The 18,538-nt window shown below is 40.5% G+C and overlaps 2 protein-coding genes across 2 annotated transcripts in view; one reads left to right on the plus strand and one right to left on the minus strand.

Annotated features, from left to right (window-relative positions):
- IGFBPL1 (insulin like growth factor binding protein like 1) overlaps positions 1-7,347 on the plus strand; it is a 54,047-nt gene extending 46,700 nt beyond the window's left edge. Inside the window, exons 2-5 of the mRNA XM_060763762.2 lie at positions 584-693; positions 2,744-2,860; positions 5,478-5,634; positions 7,116-7,347. Coding sequence (XP_060619745.2) covers positions 584-693; positions 2,744-2,860; positions 5,478-5,627 — 377 coding nt within the window. The 3' untranslated portion in view covers positions 5,628-5,634; positions 7,116-7,347. The remainder of the gene's footprint in view (positions 1-583; positions 694-2,743; positions 2,861-5,477; positions 5,635-7,115) is intronic.
- Positions 7,348-14,064: 6,717 nt separating this feature from the next.
- Positions 14,065-18,020, minus strand: TOMM5 (translocase of outer mitochondrial membrane 5). The gene is made up of 2 exons (XM_060763761.2): positions 17,811-18,020; positions 14,065-14,515 (listed from the first exon to the last, which is right to left on the minus strand). Exons 1-2 carry the CDS (start codon positions 17,929-17,931, stop codon positions 14,481-14,483), a joined length of 156 nt encoding a protein of 51 aa, XP_060619744.1. The 5' UTR covers positions 17,932-18,020; the 3' UTR covers positions 14,065-14,480.
- Positions 18,021-18,538: the final 518 nt, after the last annotated feature.

The following is an 18,538-nucleotide window of genomic DNA, read 5'->3' on the forward strand; positions in this document are numbered from 1 at the left end:
TCCATAGTTATACTTGATTTCCATATTGTAAAGTGACCTTTTGAGGGTCATGAACCTTCTCACAACGTGTTGGGTGGTAATAGGAATATAACTATGAATTTGAGGAGTACTTTTGGTGAGAATTGGGATCCATGAGACACCTTAGATAATTGCAACATGATTCTTCCACTGCTGTTTTTTCTTGTAGTTCTGTTTTCAATTTTATTTTTACAACCATGGGAGTTGAACTCTTTGAAAGTGAAAAAATAGTTTGGAGGGGGTTTTTTATCCTCAAAAATTTGCATTCCGCACCAGGCTCCAAATCCAATTGTGCATCTTGAATTGCTGAGTATAAACTTTCAAAGAGAATAAATTTAGATACAACCTTAAGGCAACTGAATACATTTTACTTGATTGCTTTTGTCTAACACTGGGAATTAAGCTGATTGAACAAAAAATGCATTAATAGACTATTCTTGATCACAGGTTTCCCATTCTGTAGACCGTCTGTATGCCAAAGGGAGAAAGTATTCAAACCCATTTACATCTGGAAAAGTTGTAATTCTGAAATGTGTTGTTTGTTTCTTTGTTTCTCCTCTTCCAGCTCCTGCAATTGTCGTCCCACCAAAAAGGATTCATAATGTAACTGGAGCACAGGTCTATCTGTCTTGTGAAGTCAAAGCAGTCCCAACTCCCATCATCACCTGGAAGAAGGTATTTTTTAAAGTACAGTATATTCTGGCGTATAAGACTACTTTTTAACCCAAGAAAATCTTCTCAAAAGTCAGGGGCCGTCTTATACGTGGGTGTAGTCTTATGCATGGGAGTCGTCTTAACTCTATATTTTAACTGGAAAAGTTGGGGGTTGTCTTATACACCCAGTCATCTTATATGCCGGAATATACGGTAGCTCTTTTGAATGGCCTATATGACTTACAGCAGGGGTCCTCAAACTTTTTAAACAGAGGGCCAGGTCACAGTTCCTCAAACAGTTGGAGGGCTGAATTATAATATTTTTTTTTTAAAAAAAACATGAATGAATTCCTATGCACACTGTGCGTATCTTATTTGTAGTACAAAAACACTTTAAAACAATACAATAATTAAAATGAATAACAATTTTAACAAATATATACTTATTGGTATTTCAATGGGAAGTGGGGGCCTGCTTTTGGCTGATGAAACAGGATTGTTGTTGTTGTGTGCTTTCAAGTCATTTCAGACTTCGAATGACCCTGAGCGAGAGCCAGGTAAATGATCTTGGAGGGCCATATCCGGCCCTCGGGCCTTAGTTTGAGGACCCCTGACTTACAGGAACCTTGACAGTCATCCTTCTGATATGACTATGATGTTGAAACCTTCCCACACCTAATAGCTTCCAAATGTGTTGGACTGCAACTTCAAAAATCCTTCCAAACAGATTGTAGGGTTCTGGAAGTTGTAGTCCAACCCTTCTAGAGGATGGCAGGTTGGAGATAATACCTCTTCAGGGTCTTTTCTCTCCCCCACTCATTTTCTTTCTTTCTTTCTTTCTTTCTTTCTTTCTTTCTTTTTTTTTTTTTTTTTTTTTTTTTTTTTTTTTTTTTGGCAGAGTTCAAAATGATTTTGTGTAATTAATCCATCTTGTTCTGAGTAAAATCTGGTGCCAGGAAACAATTGACACCTTCAGGCAGTTTCTAGGCTCCTAGCAAGACCTACTATAATGGATAGTCACACTCCTTTTATTTACCCAAACCTGTCAAGAGCACCACAGTTATGCAGCTAGACCACTTCATATCAGCTCAGAACCCTAAAGTTTGAAACACTGGTGATAGTTTAACCTCTACAAACCTGGAGGTGGGCTTTAGTCTACTTCTTCCTGGCAGCGATGCCTGAAGAGTACTTAATGCATAATAAATGCATTGAGGAGACACCAGAAAGTGATGAAGGTAGAGAGTTAAAATCAGGTACATCTCAAAATATACACCTTGATCCTGTGCAACAGAGGTTCTCAACCCGTGGGTCCCTAGGTGTTTTGGCCTATAATTCCCAGAAATCCCAGACAGTTTACCATCTGTTAAGATTTCCGGGAGTTGAAGGTCAAAACATCTGGGGACCCACAAGTTGAGAGCCACTGTAGTACAGGTTAGCAGAGTTAAACATGACAATGTGAGACTATGCAAGGTGTATAGCTCCACAGAGAGTATGAGATAAATAACCACATCAAAAGCAACAGCAGACTAATTTTGGAGGGGGCGGTGGGAAGAGGACCACTATGCGAACTGGTTAAATGGTAAGGTGGTTCAATAAGGTGGATAGCAACATACAATAGCATAGGAAATAACATGGAAACAGAGCAGGATCAATTCAACTTAAACTTAAGGATATATATATATAGTAATGTAATATAGGAATTCACAATCAGACCATAATTCAGGTCATGATATAAGTCATTTATCATAGGAGTCATCAATTGAAAGCACAATGAAACATCCGCGTCTTTAATTCCTTACGGAATGTGGGTAGGAAAGGTTTCTATTCTCCAGAGTCTTTACACCATTTCCCTGGTCAAAACAGAGCTGATTACCTTTCTTGGAACTGTCCAGAAAAAGCAATTCACTTTCTTTTATATATAAAAAACTATTTATCAAAACTATGAGTAGACTTCCACTATAGATGATGCATGTAGCCCCTGGAGAGTCCCAAAAGCAGAAAAAATCCCTCAAAATTCAAAGCAGGCATCAACCTCAAATCTAAAGCATTCTCACATTGTTAAATGTTCCAGGTCACTGAGTCCCCAAAGGGAGTTCAGCTCCTAGAAGAATTGCCTGGAGACAGAGTCAACATGGCAGTCCAGGTTCGAGGCGGTCCTTCTAAACACGAGAGCACAGGCTGGGTTTTGGTAAGTTTGTGTCAGGATGGGGCGGGGGGAGAGAAGGAAGGAGGAAGTTACATTGCATTCACAACAGCATTAAAAATGTTTAAACTCTCTCTTCTTTATGGGAGGAGAGAGATGAGAATCATGTGACCATCCACAGAGTTGGAAGATACCCGTTGGGCCATCCAATCCAACCCATTCCCATGTAGGAATACACAATCAAGTTGAAAGATTCTATACTGGAACCCAGGAGGAAATGGATGACAGATCAAAACGAGACTTGTTAATTATAGGTGGCTGGAATGCAAAAGTAGGAAAGTAGGAAAGAAAGCAGAATCAAAAGCTTTAGAAAATATACGAGCAGAAAATGAAACAAGAAAGCACCAACTGAATTTTGCAAGGCAAACAGTTTTCCCATAACATATAATAGTCAAAAACCAAAGAAGTAACTATATACATAGACATCACCTGATGGTCAATGTAGATTTCAGTAACTGGGTGAGAAAGTGGATAAGCTAAATCACCTCTGCAAAAAATAAGAACAGGAGCAGATTGTGGTACAAGTCATGATACTAAAAATTATAGTACAACTAAAGAAGAACATTAAACTATCCATCATTTCAAAATACAATTTGAAAAACGGTCTTGTAGAATTTTAAAATAGTGTAATGATGTTAAGTGGTCTTATATACCAAGGTCAATTGACTGGGAAGAAGAAAAAAGTTGAACTGAAGCTGGGGGGTTGTCAGGGAGGAATAAAAAAAGATACTATCTGCAGTCAAGAAGAAAGAGAAATCACAATGGATGACTGATGAAATTCTTCAAGCCGTCAAGGACAGATGAGAAGCAAAACTAAGCAGTTCAGTGATTTCCATACAGGGAAAGAAGAATTTCTGTAATAACCATGGCAGAGAAATAGAAGATGACAATAAAAAGAAAGAACAAAAGACCTCTTTCACAAGATCTGAGAAATAAAAGGGAAACTTACACCAAGAGTGGAGATGCTCTACAACCAGCAGAATAATACATTTCTTTCTTTTTAAAAAATATTTTATTAAGCATTTTACAGTGAAGGTTAAAGGGGGGGGGGTTAAGTTAGACTTGTATGGGAGGGAGTGAAGGTTAGAATAGGGGGTACCGGGGGTGAGAGTGGGGTATTAGGAAGAATGAAGTAGTCCACGAAGAGGAAAGGTGAAGGGTTGGGGAGATGGAAAGGGTAGTTTCGGCTTCCAGTCATCTCCGCATCTGGTCTCACAGTCTCTTTTATCGATGTTCGAAGGGGCAACTAACCCTCTTGCATCTTTTCTGGTTGTAGTATTGTATTGAGTTGTCATTATGTGTTTATCATCCATTTGTATTTTTCCTGAATTAGGTAATTCTTAATAATACATTTCATGACCAGGTAGACATTAAAAGCTGATGAAAACAAGACATAAAAGAACTATATAAAAGAGAGCAAAATATGACAGATTCATTCAAATAAGAAGCATTTGAAAATGAACCTACTATTTTAGAAAATGAAATGGAAGCTCTACTCAGTATTGAGTACAGAGACAGAATCTACTTGGTACAGAGACAGAATCTACTATCGTTCTAAACTAAAATCTGTCAACAAATATGGAAAACAAAACAATAGGCCACAGACTGGAAATGTTCAGTATACATTCAAATCCCCAATTAATTTCCCATGCAAGCAAAGGGATGCTCAAAATTCTACAACAAAGACTTTTTCCATATATACAATGAGGAGAAAGGCAGCTGTTCATGCTGGTTTTAGGAAAGGCAGAAGCCTTAAGGATCATATTGCAAATATACATTGAATAATGTAACTCACAAGAAGCTCAACCTGTAACTCACAAGAAGCTCATTATAGATTAAAGCCTTTGATTATGAAAATCATGGGAAATTATGGATCATTCTTAAAGAAATTGAGCGGTTAAAATAGTTGTCCTAATGTTTAATCTGTATTAGGAGCAAGAGACTACTATAAGTAGACAATACAGAGAAATTGAATGATTTCCAATAACAAAGGATCAAGCAAGGCTACAGTTTGTCACCCTGTCTGTTTATGTTATATGCTGAATGAATCATGCATAAAAGAAGACTTGGAAGAAGGAATATATTTGTGGCAGGAATATAAACAATGTTTGATATATGCAGATGACACCATTCTATTAACTACTGCTAATAGCAAAGATCAAATCTTAAGAGGAAGCCCATAAATGTCAAGATGGTTTGCTTGGATTCAACCATCTAACCACATTTACCACTATCTTGGGTGCTATGCACATACTTGCTCTTTAAAATCTGGGTTACCTCCTAATTTTTTAGAAAAAATGAACCTTTAAAAGTTGTGTGCTGGGGGTGAAGTGAGAGAAAAAGATTTGAATGGAGAATATTACACACCTGGGAGGTCTCTGTAAGTAATGTTTTCCATTTGGTTTTGCAATTTTCTTTTTGGGAATGGAGGTTCAGAAGCACTGTGAACTACACAAAAGGCTGCCATGGGTCACACAGTTCCCACGCTTTTGAAATATTTGAGAATTGCACTGACATGCACTAACCCTTTTCATTGCTGCACTTAAGGTTTTCATCTTTGTGGATGTGTCTTCCTCTCCCCTCCCCTCACCCAACACTGCAGATTAATCCGCTGACAAAAGAAGATGAAGGGGTTTACCAGTGTCATGCTACAAATATGGTGGGAGAAACACAGGCAGAGGGGAATATTAAAGTTCTGGAACAAAATAAAAATAAGAAGGCTTACTTCCCAGCATCAGAAGACATGAAGTAACATCAAGGTAATGGTGGTTCTAATAGTCCACTTTTATTCTAGGAATGCCATTTCCAAAACATGTGCAGGCCCCAGCTTTCATACTACATCAGCAATCAAATACAGGACAGAGGAATTCCAGAAAGGAAACAATCAGGGCCAGCTAACACCTCCCAACAAAAAAAATCCCCCAGGCAGGAAGCAGCCAGGCTTTGAAGCTGCAAGGCTATTCAGTGCTAATCAACCTAGTCAGTTGTAACATTCACACTTGCCTCAAGCAGACAAGAGTTCTTTCTCCCACCCTGGACATCCCATGGTTGTATAAACTCCACTTGCCTAGTTTCCAACAGACCTCACAGCCTCGGAGGATGTTTGCTATAGATGTGGGTGAAACGTCAGGAGAGAATACTTCTGTAACATGGCCATACAGCCCAGAAAACTCACAGCAACCCAATCAAATACCTGTTTGTTCAAGATGCTTTATGGCAGCATGTTGGTGGAACAATCAAGACTTCTCATAGTCATGGTCCATGAACCAGTGCCAGTCCACAAGCCATCAATTGACATTTCCTGGGGGGTTTCCAGGAAAGAAATATGGAACCAGTTGCTGGCACAGTGCTGGACCCAACATCAGATAGGTTAAGGAGTACTTACTTTTATTACATTTATTATTTTACTCTCTTTATAGGAAGGATACGTAAGCACATTTACATCGAAGAAGGTTGGAATAACGGTTTAATAAGAGTTGGCTAGTCTTATCCTAAATTACAGTTTTGTGTGAATATTCAAAAATATTTAATCTACTGATGCCCCAATTAATGTAGGTTATTTGGTATCTGTTTTTATTTTGAAATTTAGCAGTAACTGCTGCATTTCCCACCCTTGGTTTATACTCGAGTCAATACATTTTTCCTTTTTTTTGAAGTTGTTGTTGTAAAATTAGGTGCCTCGGCTTATATTTGGGTCGGCTTATACTGAAGTATATATAGTAGCTATTTTCCTGCAACATCGCTGATTTTATGCAACATCATTGCAATTTTCTACATAAAAAGCAGTAGCGTTACTCAACAAAGAGTTGTCCAACAAAATGTGCAAAATCCACCAATGTTGCACAACAAAATAATGCTATTCAACAAGCCTGCTGCAATTTAAGGGAATGATTGATCTGCCATTTTTCTTTCCACATATGTTTATTGAGTAGTTGAGAACTGCAAATTCAATCCATCATAAAACTGACAAATTTCCATTATTTCCGTACTAATTTGTGGCATCCTCAGACAGACAAAAAAGGGAATAAGGTATACCAGAAAAGCATTTATTTTTAGATCACTCATCAGAAAAATTAACATGACTGTTTTGCAACTAAATAGCAATACAGGCTCTACCTTTGCGAAACGCCTCCTCTCCTTTGCCCATGCTCTGAACAGTGTGCCTCTGCTCTTGTGTACATTCAAGGACCCATCACACTCCTACCGTTGCTGTTACCATGTCTCCTCTGCTTTCCCGTAGGAAGAAGCAATTTGATGACCTCTGATGGAATTGGAGCTGAGCAAAGACTAGAAACCTGTGATTTAGTATTTTAATTTCCTACTTGTCAAGGACTAGAAGACACTTTTGAGATTCTTCTTGCTTACTGTTGCGAATTTTACACCTTTTTCTAGAACACCTGATTAATATTGACCATGTAGTTGATGCACGTAACAAATGTTCAATAAAAGCATGTTTTTGTAATATTTTAAAATTACTTGTTTTGATATTCTCAAATAGATTTTACAATACAACATCTTGAAAGCAGAGTATCAGCACTGTCTCTCAGAAGAATTAGCAATAGCAACAAATCTCAAGTATAACTCTATCTGTAGAATTAAACCAAAAAAGATTGAGAATTCATCATTTTGACTTTTTTGCTGTCCAATAGTAACTATTGTTTGTGCTGAATCTTTAGGACTGCCACATTTTTCTTCCCTGCAGCCCCTTCTACACTGCCATATAAAATCCAGATTTTCTGATTTGAACTGGATTATATGGCAATATAGACTCATAATCCAGTTCAAAGCAGTGAGTGTGGATTATCCGATTTGATAATCTGGATTATATGGCAGTGTAGAAGGGGGCTGGGTTTTGTAACTTTAACAGCAGTTTTCTTCATGCAGAAATTAAATGAGTTTTAAATATTAACACTCACTTTTTTAACTGGCAGATGAGGAGGGATGGGGAGGTATCTTACATATATTCACATGGGAAGACATCTGTACAACTCTCTTCTGATAATTTCAGACATTATGCCAAGGTTGGATAACTGACTTTGTGAGTTTTTAGACTGCAAATCCCATACCACAGCATTGGCTGTCCTGGATAAGCTAATGGAAATCCAACACTTGGAATCATAGAATCATAGAGTTGGAAGAGACCACATGGGCCATCCAGTCCAACCCCCTGCCAAGAAGCAGGAATATTGCATTCAAATCACCCCTGACAGATGGTCATCCAATCTCTGTTTAAAAGCTTCCAAAGAAGGAGCCTCCACCACACTCTGGGGCAGAGAGTTCCACTGCTGAATGGCTCTCACAGTCAGGAAGTTCTTCCTCATGTTCAGATGGAATCTCCTTTCTTGTAGTTTGAAGCCATTGTTCAGCGTCCTAGTCTCCAGGGAAGCAGAAAACAAGCTTTCTCCCTCCTCCCTGTGACTTCCTCTCACATATTTATACATGTGCCACTTCCGCCCATTCCTGAAGTTTCACTCAAGTGTACAAATATAGGCTGCAATCCTGGAGAGCTCAAGAGCACAGTAGGTCTGCATACACATTGAAGCTACACTCAGCGACATTAGCCCCCTTCCACTCAAAAATTTACTGAAAACCCGCTGAAACCCCCAGCAGTTATTTCTTGTTCCATGAAAAGCAGACAGATTTGCAGAAGCATCTGGCTACATCCCCATAACTATATAGAATATGATTAGAGCAAGGCAGGGGACCACAGTGGATGATGTAATTATTTTATGTCTTGCTATGGGGAGGTAGCCAGATTTGTCTGCAGTCCTGCCAACACCCCATGAAGCAGGGAATTGCCGTGCTCTGTGGGTCAGAGGCTTTTCAAGGTGGGATCTTTTTGGGTGCTTAAGAGGGAAGTCAGACCCTCTGCGGGGTCTAAAATGTACAGTTGCACACCTAAGGAAAACATACATGCACAGATCTTTTTTTAAAAATAACTCATCTTTATTTTCAATTTTCCATATTACAGTGAAAGAGGGGAAACAATTGGGTTTGGAGAGAAAAAGAAGGGAAAAAAGAAATTTAGAATAAGAAGTCAGGGAATGGATGGGTTGAGATAGGATGGGTAATAGGAAAGAGAAGAGGGGAGAGGGAAAGGGATATAGAGGGAAAGTAGATTGGAATAGGGCTGAAGGGTGGTGTGGGCAAGGATGCTTCTAGTGCGATCCGCAGAGATGTAGTCTTCTAAATAAAATAAATTCCTTCTGTGAAATGCTAACTTCTTGTTTAATCTCTTCATTCTTGTTTCCTGTTTAGATTTAAAGCTTCATTTCTTCCTGCAAATATCTTTTCAAGGGTTCCCACTTGATATGGTTTCTTTTGTTTGTATTCTCCATTAATTGTGATAACTTATCCATATTCATATATTCTATTGTTTTGGCTAGCCAGTCTTCTATTAGTGGGGGATCTTTCCCTTTCCATTTCTAAGCTACTATGATTAAGTGGACAGTAGATATTGGGCCCTCAATTTTGTTAAACGAATGGGAACAGGTATGGAAGATCAGATATACAAGGGCTGCCAATATAGTTGAAACTCGTATAAAACATTCTATCGCTGGTATCTAACTCCCCTCCAATTATCAAAAATTTACAAAAAATACAATAACCAATGCTGGAAATGTGGGAGAGAAATAGGAACCTATTTCCACTTATGGTGGGGATGTAAAATAATTAAGAAATACTGGACTTTAATTCATAAACACACCCAAAAATTTATTAAGGTGAAATATGACATAAAACCCGAATATTATCTACTGAATATAATATATTTCAAGTTGGGGAAGAATGAGGAGAAGATTTTGTTCTATTTGACTGCTGCGGCAAGAATTATAGTCGCTTACATGCACAGATCTTGATGTTTAATACACTACTACACACTTGGCTAACATACTGACTACTACAAAGGGGCAGATTCAACTGAGGAAGCTCAAATTGTATGCCTGGGTTCCTCTCCACCTGGCTAAACCACTTCCTTCCTTTCCTGGCCCTTCTACACAACACAAATAAAAAAATCATTCTCATTATGCTACATTCAGCAAAGGACAAGAGGGATCCTCTCACTTTTGCAGGAGTCTACCATATACCATGCAGCTGTGGACAAGTCTACATAGGGACCACCAAACGTAGCATTGCCCAAACACGAATCAAGGAAGATGAAAGGCACTGCAGACTACTTCAACCAGAGAAGTCAGCCATAGCAGAGCACCTGATGAACCAACCTGGACACAGCATATTATTTGAGAACACAGACATGCTGGACCACTCATGCCAGGCTACACAGAGAAGTCATTGAAATCCACAAGCATGTGGACAATTTCAACAAGAAGAAAGAAACTATGAAAATGAACAAAATCTGGCTACTACTATTAAAAAAAACTCTAAAATCATAAAGGTAAATAAAAAAACAACACTCAAAAAACTGGGGAACTCCCTTTTTTTTCTTCTCCTCTCTTTCCCCGCTGCTTGTTTTCCTCCTTTCCTACTTCACTATAACTCATTGCCCTCCCCCTTTTTATGTAAACTGGAAAAAATACAGTAATTCTAAAAAAACTGGGGAACTCCAGACAAAAAACAATCAGGGACAGCTAATCACCTCTCAACATGTTGCACTCCAGGCCAGGAAGAAGCCCTCTGACTTAAAAACACTGCACAGCTGAGTAAAAATGCAAGCAGTTTATTGAAGGTAATTTTAAAAAGTATTAGCAGTAAAAGCACTCCAAAGAAATAGGTAAATCCAAGTAGGTAGAAAGATAAGCAGGAACAAATAATCCAGGAACTAAATCCATCAAAGTACATGAAAATCCACACAGATACTTCCATGGTAAAACTCCAAATCATGAAATCAATCGAGGTCTAACTTGAATCGATCCAAGGCAAGACTGCAAGGTTTGCCACTATGTTTTGATCCATTTCCAACATTGCTTCGTCTGACCACAGATTCTGTACTTGGCACTTTTATCCTTTAATCTACTCTAAATCCCTGCCAGAAACTTTTTTCTTTTCAGCCTAGACTCTATTATCAATTTCTCTCTCAACCTGGCAGAGCACCTGAGAGATTGTTGTGTTATTCTGTTCTGTCTGAAAACATGCCTTCTATCTTCTGGCTCATTCATTTCTGCAGCTGGGCCAGGTACCGAACTTTTCTCGGCTCAAAGCCCTGGGAATTCTCTGGTAGCAATTCAGGCCCTCTTCCAGAGACCATCCCACCATCCCCCAATTCTTCAGGAACATTCTCATCAGCAAAGACACATTGAACAGGAATCCCATTGTCATTCTCTGCATCTAAAGCACTCCCATGATTAGAAACAGCATTCTCCAACAACCACCATGTCAGATTACACAGAGAAGCCATTGAAATCCGCAAGCATGTGGACAATTTCAACAGAAAGGAGGAAACCATGAAAATGAACAAAATCTGGCTACCAGTATTAAAAAAACCTCTAAAATTACAACAGCAAAACAGCAGAGAGGAAACAACCAGACACATCTTAACACCTCTCAACAAAAGGTTCCCCCAGGCTCAGCCAGGCCTTCAAATGCTAATGAAGGTGGTCAGTTGAAATATTCACACCCAGCTCCAGCAGAGAAGAACTCTTTGCCCCACCCCAGTCATTCCACAGATATAAACCCATTTTCCTAATTCCAACAGACCTCACTACCTCTGAGGATGCTTGCCATAGATGCAGGCGAAACATCAGGAGAAAATGCCTCTAGAACATGGCCATATAGCCCTGAAAAAACCCACAAGAACCTAGTGATTCCAGCCATGAAAGCCTTCGACAATACAGCATTGTCATTGTCATCCCCAACATCATTAGAAACAGCATTATCATTCCCAACATCCAGAGTGCCCTGATCATTAGACACAATCACAGTCTGAACTCCAACACTACAAAGGATTCTCCCAGGCAGTAAGAAGCCACACCTTGAAACTGCTAGGCCATTAAATGCCAATCAAGGTGGCCAATTGAAACATTCACATGTACCTCCAACAGACAAGAGCTCTTTTTCCCACCCTGGACATTCAACAGATATATAAACCCTTTTCCTAGTTTCCAACAGACCTCATAATCTGACGATACCTGCCATAGATGTAAGCAAAACATCAGGAGAGAATGCTTCTGGAACATGGCTATACAGCCCGAAAAACCTATTCTCATTACTTTTGGGACAAACCACGTATTTGTTTTATTAATAGCGGTGAAAAAAACCTTTTATGTCTTGTCACGAGCAAAAATGCAGAGGGATCTGGAGCAGCATCCTTCAACATAAAGAAGCAAGAACACTGTGTCTATTGGCGTGAAGACTGTTCTGAATGCCCGCCCACCCACGGTACAGCCCTGACTTGGCTCCATGTTATTTCTTTCCGTAAACTCAAAATCCACCTCAAATGACGTCATTTTGAAATGTCCAGGCAGCTATGATGAGGGCTCTGAAGAGCATCTCAAGTGAAGACTTCCTCTGCTGAGATGCAGAGGGGCGACAATGCTGGAACCATTGTATTCAATCACAAGGAGCCAATTTTCAAGGGGATTAATTGTAATTGTATGCATGTTAAATGAAATAAATCATTCTCATTATTTTTAGGGCAGACCGCATAGTGTTATACTTCACTGTTACAGTGATTAGGGCATAAAATAAATTACCACTTCTCCTCACAAGCTTTTGAAGTCAAGATCCCATTCTGACCAAAGAAATCTACAAAGAAGTTGCTTAACCTGATTGCTGAACTAGAAATACCTCCCTCATGCTATGAATTTTTAAGTGAAAGTAGCTTGTTGCTGCCATCTGGTGGCTACAATTTCACATTATCTCAGCTTTTGCTTTTGCAGTACTGCAGGCAACAATTAAATACAGAGCAGGTACGATACAGGTATGCAGAACACATCATGCAACTTTTTTAGGTGGAAGGAAAGCCCTGCTCTAGAACACATCTGGGGAAACGTGTGGTTCTCCAGTAATTCTGTCCCCTTCAGCATCAGTCAGCCCAATAGGCAAGAATTTGCATTTTAAAAAGGCTTTAGAGTAGGCATGGGGTAACCCAGGCCTGGGGGCCTGATGCAGACCCTTGGGCTCTTTTCTCAGGTCCTCTTTCTCACCATCTATCCTTCCTTCCATCTTTCTTTCCTCCCATCCATCCCTTCCTTCCTTACCTCCCTTTCTTCCTTCCTTCCCTCTCTTTCTCCTTCCTTCCATCCCTTTTGCCTTTCCTTCCTTCTCCCTTCCCACTCTCCATTCACATACATTCTTCCTTCCATTTCTTCCCTCCTTCCTTCTCTTCTTCCTTCCTCCTTTCCTCCTGGGGGATGTTTAGTTAGGAAAAGAGAAGGTAGAGAGGGAACAAGAGAACCATTTTCAAGATTTAAAAGGGTGTCCCATTGAGGAGAGGGAAAACTGACTTTCTGCTGCTCTGGAGACCAGGGCACAAGAAACCAATGATTGTAAATGATGGAAAGATTTGACTGAAAAGATTAGGAAGAACATCTTGGGAATAAGAGCTGTTGGAGAGTGTCATAGGCTGCCTCGGAGTGTGGTGGTCTCCTTCTCTGGAGGCTTTCCTGCTGAGGCTATCGAGAGTGCTTTGATTGTGCCTTCTTGCATGGCAGGACTGGGTGGCCCTTGGAGGTGTCTTCCAGCTCTAAAATTATACTGTATATCAGGAGTAGGCAATAATGGGTCTAATTGATACACTTTTTCTCATCTTGACCAAGGCTAACCCTTATGGGATCCAAACGTTTATTGTCTTTCCTTCTCTTTCTGCCTCTGAAAGAGAAGAGGAAGAGGAGAAAAGGGCAAGGAGGTGACTTGGGGAGAAACCCCCCAGTCTGCCCACTCTGCTCTGGCCCATCATGCAGCCCCCAAGTTAGAAAGTTTGCCTGTGCCTGCTTTAGAGCCTGTTTATCCAAACTGAACTTCTGTTTCCCTTATCTGCTCTTGCAGTACATGAACCCAGGACAAAATCCAATGGTGCCCAAGTGGAAGCATGCTTTTTTCATTGGAGAACATTCTGAAGACACATCGGAGGAGTGGGGAGGGGATGAAGACATGTCATATCAAACCTCACACTTTCTAACAATGTAAGTCAACAAAACAACGGGGCTTAGTAACATTCCAATCCAAAGTTAACACTAAGGGAGATCTGATTAAAAATCATTATAACTGATTTGATCGTAAAAACTGCAGAACACTTTGATGTGAATATATGTTCCATTTTATTTCAAACATTCAGGATTTATTTCTTGAGGCTTCACATGGTGACAATCTTCATACGGAGGCAGTACAGTGACAACATGTCATTTCAACACATCAAAGAATGAGTTCCATCCCAAAGCACTTTGTTTACAGTTTCCCCAAATCAGGGCTCTCTGAACAAGACCACATTTGAAGCAATGGAAAGAAATAGTATTCTGACACATGGAAAAACAGTGACAAGTTGTAATTGGTTTTCTTTCTTCCGCTTCTATAGCTTTCCAGGCATCTTTATGAGAAACATACGAATCAGTTTGTCAGGATATGGAGCCTCTTCTTTGCAGCCTGTTCAGTAGCACAACAGCCACAGTCCACCTGGTCATCGATGCAGGACATCCTTTAATCTCCTGTGTTCTCATATGCTGTCCAGCTTCTTTAAAATGTATGGAGCTTATGGAAGAAATAGATCTTTGTCACTTCACTATTATAACAATAAATTCTATATATTTATCATCAGTAAAGCAAATGAAAAACTTAAACCAGGAGCTGCATTCAGAATCTTTTCCCCAAACCCCTTCAACATAAATGGCTTAATCTGTGAATAGATTTATTTATTTTCCCGTTATTGAGAAAGATTAATCATTCTCACTATTAGATTTTCCCCTAAACTCCACATGGTAATGTTAAACATCTTACAGCTGCCTCTTTCACTTCCCTCAAAAGTCAATTATCCCTATCTACCTACTATTAGTCACTGGAGAATTATTTCAGTCTCACCTTTTGAATCTTACCCTTCAAATCCATATTCCCTTTCTCCAAATACAAGTCCCTATTTTATCTATATCTTCTCTATTTAAATCAAAATTCTTTCAAATAGCAAGGATTCCAAAAGTGTGATCCCATTTATGCCTTTCCAACTTCAATGGGACTTATGCATAAATACGTGCCTAAAGGTTTACAACATTATTTTGTACACTGTTCCTTCTTTGTAGGTGCTACTGGAGAACGATACACCACAAAAGAAAACAAGTGTGAGAAGGAAATAGAGAAACAAGTAACAAGTATCAATTCTAGCTAGTCCCAAAAAGGAGCTTGGTTTCTTGAAGAGCTAATGTTAGTCAATAATACTATCTGCCTATGCATGCCATACAGTGGCAATAAGGCAACTGTGAATTCCAGAACTTTTAATTCCATGTAACTTACTCATACCCAGTGTGCTTCTGTAATTCTTATAAAATGACCTTCATGCACGCAAAAGCATTTCATATGTGTATATGACAGATATAGCATCATAAACTTGAAATGGACCCCTAAAGAAGGACAATTATATGTTGCAGAGTAGACAAACCAGACAATCTCTTCATTAACACTGACAAAGAAACAGCAAGAAATACTGTTTACCCAGAAGCATAAAGAAATCACATATATTAGAAACCAACACTTTCTCATTACTTTATTTTCCAGATCACCAGACTGGGCCACAGCAACACCTGGCAGGGGACAGCTAGTAATAATAATAATTAATAAACTAACTTTATATACCACTCTATCTCCCCAAGGAGGACACAGGGCTGTTTCCAAGTAACATCACCAAAACATACAGAGTAAACAGCATGACATAAAATTAACAAAACAACATAAGCATAAAATTATCACAATAACACACATATATTAAAAACTAGCTATCCCCTGCCATGCGTCGCTGTGGCCCAGTCTCATGAGATGGAAAATAAAGTAATGAGAAAGTGTTGGTTTCTAATATATGTAATGTCTTGATGCTTGTGGGTTAAAAGTATTTCTTGTTGTTTCTTTGTCAGTGTTGATGTGGAGATTGTCTGGTTTGCCCACTCTGGAACATGCAACATATAATTGTCCTTCTTTAGGGGTCCCTTTCAAATCTATGATACTATATATCTCTCTCTCTGTGAATCATATATATCTATCTATATCTATGGCTGAATGGCTCTTTGTCAGGAGGGCTTTGATTATGTTTTCTTGCCCTGGTGAAGGGAATTGGACTCGATGGCATTAAGTATTTTCTGTTGGTTATGGGGGTTCTGTGTAGGAAGTTTGCCCCAATTCTCTCATTGGTGGGGTTCAGAATGCTTTTTGATTGTAGGTGAAGTATAAATCCCAGCAACTACAACTCCTAAATGACAATTTTTTGAGTGATGGTCACTCCTTGGGTTAGTAGGTGTTTTGTGGCCAAATTTGGTGGCAATTCATCCAGTAGTTTTTGAGTTATGTTAATCCCACAAACAAACATTACATATACACTAGCCATCCCCTGCCACGCGTTGTTGTGGCCCACATGGGGGTTGTGTGTGGGAGGTTTGGCCCAATTCTGTTGTTGGTGGGGTTCAGAATGCTCTGTGATTGTAGGTGAACTATAAATCCCAGCAACTACAACTCCCAAATGTCAAGATTGTATTTTCCCCAAACTCCACCGGTGTTTACATTTGGGCATATTGAGTCTTCATGTAGAGTTTGGTCCAGACCCATCATTGTTTGAGTCCACAGTGATCTCTGGATTTAGGTGAACTACAACTCCAAAACCAGAGGACACTGCCCACCAAACCCTTCCAGTATTTTCTGTTGGTCATGGAAGAACCGTGTGCCAAGTTTGGTTCAATTCCATCATTGGTGGGGTTCAGAATGCTCTTTCCATTGTAGGTGAACTATAAATCCCAGCAACTACAACTCCCAAATGTCAAGATTGTATTTTCCCCAAACTCCATAGAGCCCCCGGTGGTGCAGTAGGTTAAAGCACTGTGCCGGCAGGACTGAGGACCGGCAGGTTGCAGGTTCGAATCTGGGGAGAGGCGGATGAGCTCCCTCTATTAGCCCCAGCTCCTCATGCGGGGACATGAGAGAAGCCTCCCACAAGGATGATAAAACATCAAAAAATCATCCAGGCGTCCCCTGGGCAACGTCCTTGAGGACGGCCAATTCTCTCACAACAGGAGCGGTTGCTCCTGACACGACCAGTGTTCACATTTGGGCATATTGAGTATTTGTGCTAAGTTTGGTCCAGATCCATCATTGTTTGAGTCCACAGTGCTGTCTGGATATAGGTGAACTACAACTCCAAAACCAGAGGACACTGCCCACCAAACCCTTCCAGTATTTTCTGTTGGCCATGGGAGAACTGTGTGCCAAGTTTGGTTCAATTCCATCATTGGTGGGGTTCTGAATGTTCTTTGATTGTAGGTGAACTATACATCCTTGCAACTACAACTCCCAAATGACAAAATCAACTTATTTTGAGTGAAGGACATACATTGGGTTGTTAGGTGTCTTGTGTCCAAATTTGGTGTCAATTCGCCCAGTGGTTTTTGAGTTTTGTTAATCCCATAAACGAACATTACATTTTTATTTATATAGATAAGATAGATAGATAATCCTGCCTGTTCAGAGCAATTAAAAGGCTGGGACGAGGCTAGTGCAAACTCAGAATATGATGGGACTGGGAATTAAGTACATTGCTATAACAGGCCAACAATAGCAGGGACTGCAGCATTAGGAAGGTTGAGAAACACTGGGGATTGTGGGAGTTGAAGTCCCAAAACACCTGGAATAGATGTATTTGTAGTGTGGCCTAGCTGGTTCGTTGCGGCCCTATTAATCAGGATTGCCGCCCCGATGAACTACGTGAATAGGCGACTAGAGGGAGGCCTGCCCTTCCCTACCCACGAGGCCTGCTCCTTCCACGTGGAGGGGAAGCAGGCCGGCCGGAGGCACTCACTGATGCGCAGCAGGGCCACGTAGAGCAGGAAGGTGCGGACCGAGGAGAGGACGTCCTCGCGCATCTTCCGCTTCATCTCCTCCGGGTCCAGTTTGGGGCCCAGGCCCTCGATACGGAACATGGCCTCTCCGCTTCCTGCTCCCTCCCGCTTAGCAACGCCAGCCTCGCCTCCGCTCTCCCGACTGCCTCGCGTCGCCCCGCCCTCCTGCGTACGGGCGCCCGCTGCGGACAAACTCATTGCCTTCGCCCTGCTCGCCCGTTAAAGAGACCAGCGTTTACCTTCGCCCAGCTTGGTATCAACACTTCCGGTATCAAAACGAACTCAGGTCCCTTCCACGCAGCCCTATGTCCCAGAATATCAAGGCAGAAAACCCCACAATATCTGCTTTGAATATATCTGAGTCCACACTGCTATATATCCCAGTTCAAAGCAGAAAATGTGGGATTTTATTCAGCTGTGTGGAAGGAGCCTCAATTGAAAGGGTGCTTGAGAATCAAGGCGAGGTGTCACCATAAACCGGAAGTGTGGGCTCTCTGTCATGTTGGTTCTTGTGGGTTTTTCCGGGCTATATGGCCATGTTCTAGAGGCATTCTCTCCTGACGTTTCGCCTGCATCTATGGCAAGCATCCTCAGAGGTAGTGAGGTCTGTTGGAAATAGGAAAATGGGTTTATATATCTGTGGAATGGCTGGGGTGGGGCAAAGAGCTCTTCTCTGCTGGAGCTAGGT

The sequence above is a fragment of the Anolis sagrei genome, chromosome 2, assembly GCF_037176765.1.
Source record: "Anolis sagrei isolate rAnoSag1 chromosome 2, rAnoSag1.mat, whole genome shotgun sequence".
In the NCBI taxonomy this organism is placed as follows: domain Eukaryota; kingdom Metazoa; phylum Chordata; class Lepidosauria; order Squamata; family Dactyloidae; genus Anolis; species Anolis sagrei.

Excerpts from the sequence above, each read along its gene's own strand:
- TOMM5 (XM_060763761.2), bottom strand. The coding sequence starts at position 17,931 with ATGTTCCGTATCGAGGGCCTGGGCCCCAAACTGGACCCGGAGGAGATG. Across the intron at positions 14,516-17,810 it reads CGTGGCCCTGCTGCGCATCA|CTCCATACATTTTAAAGAAG; the intron begins GTGAGTGCCTCC and ends TTCTTCCATAAG.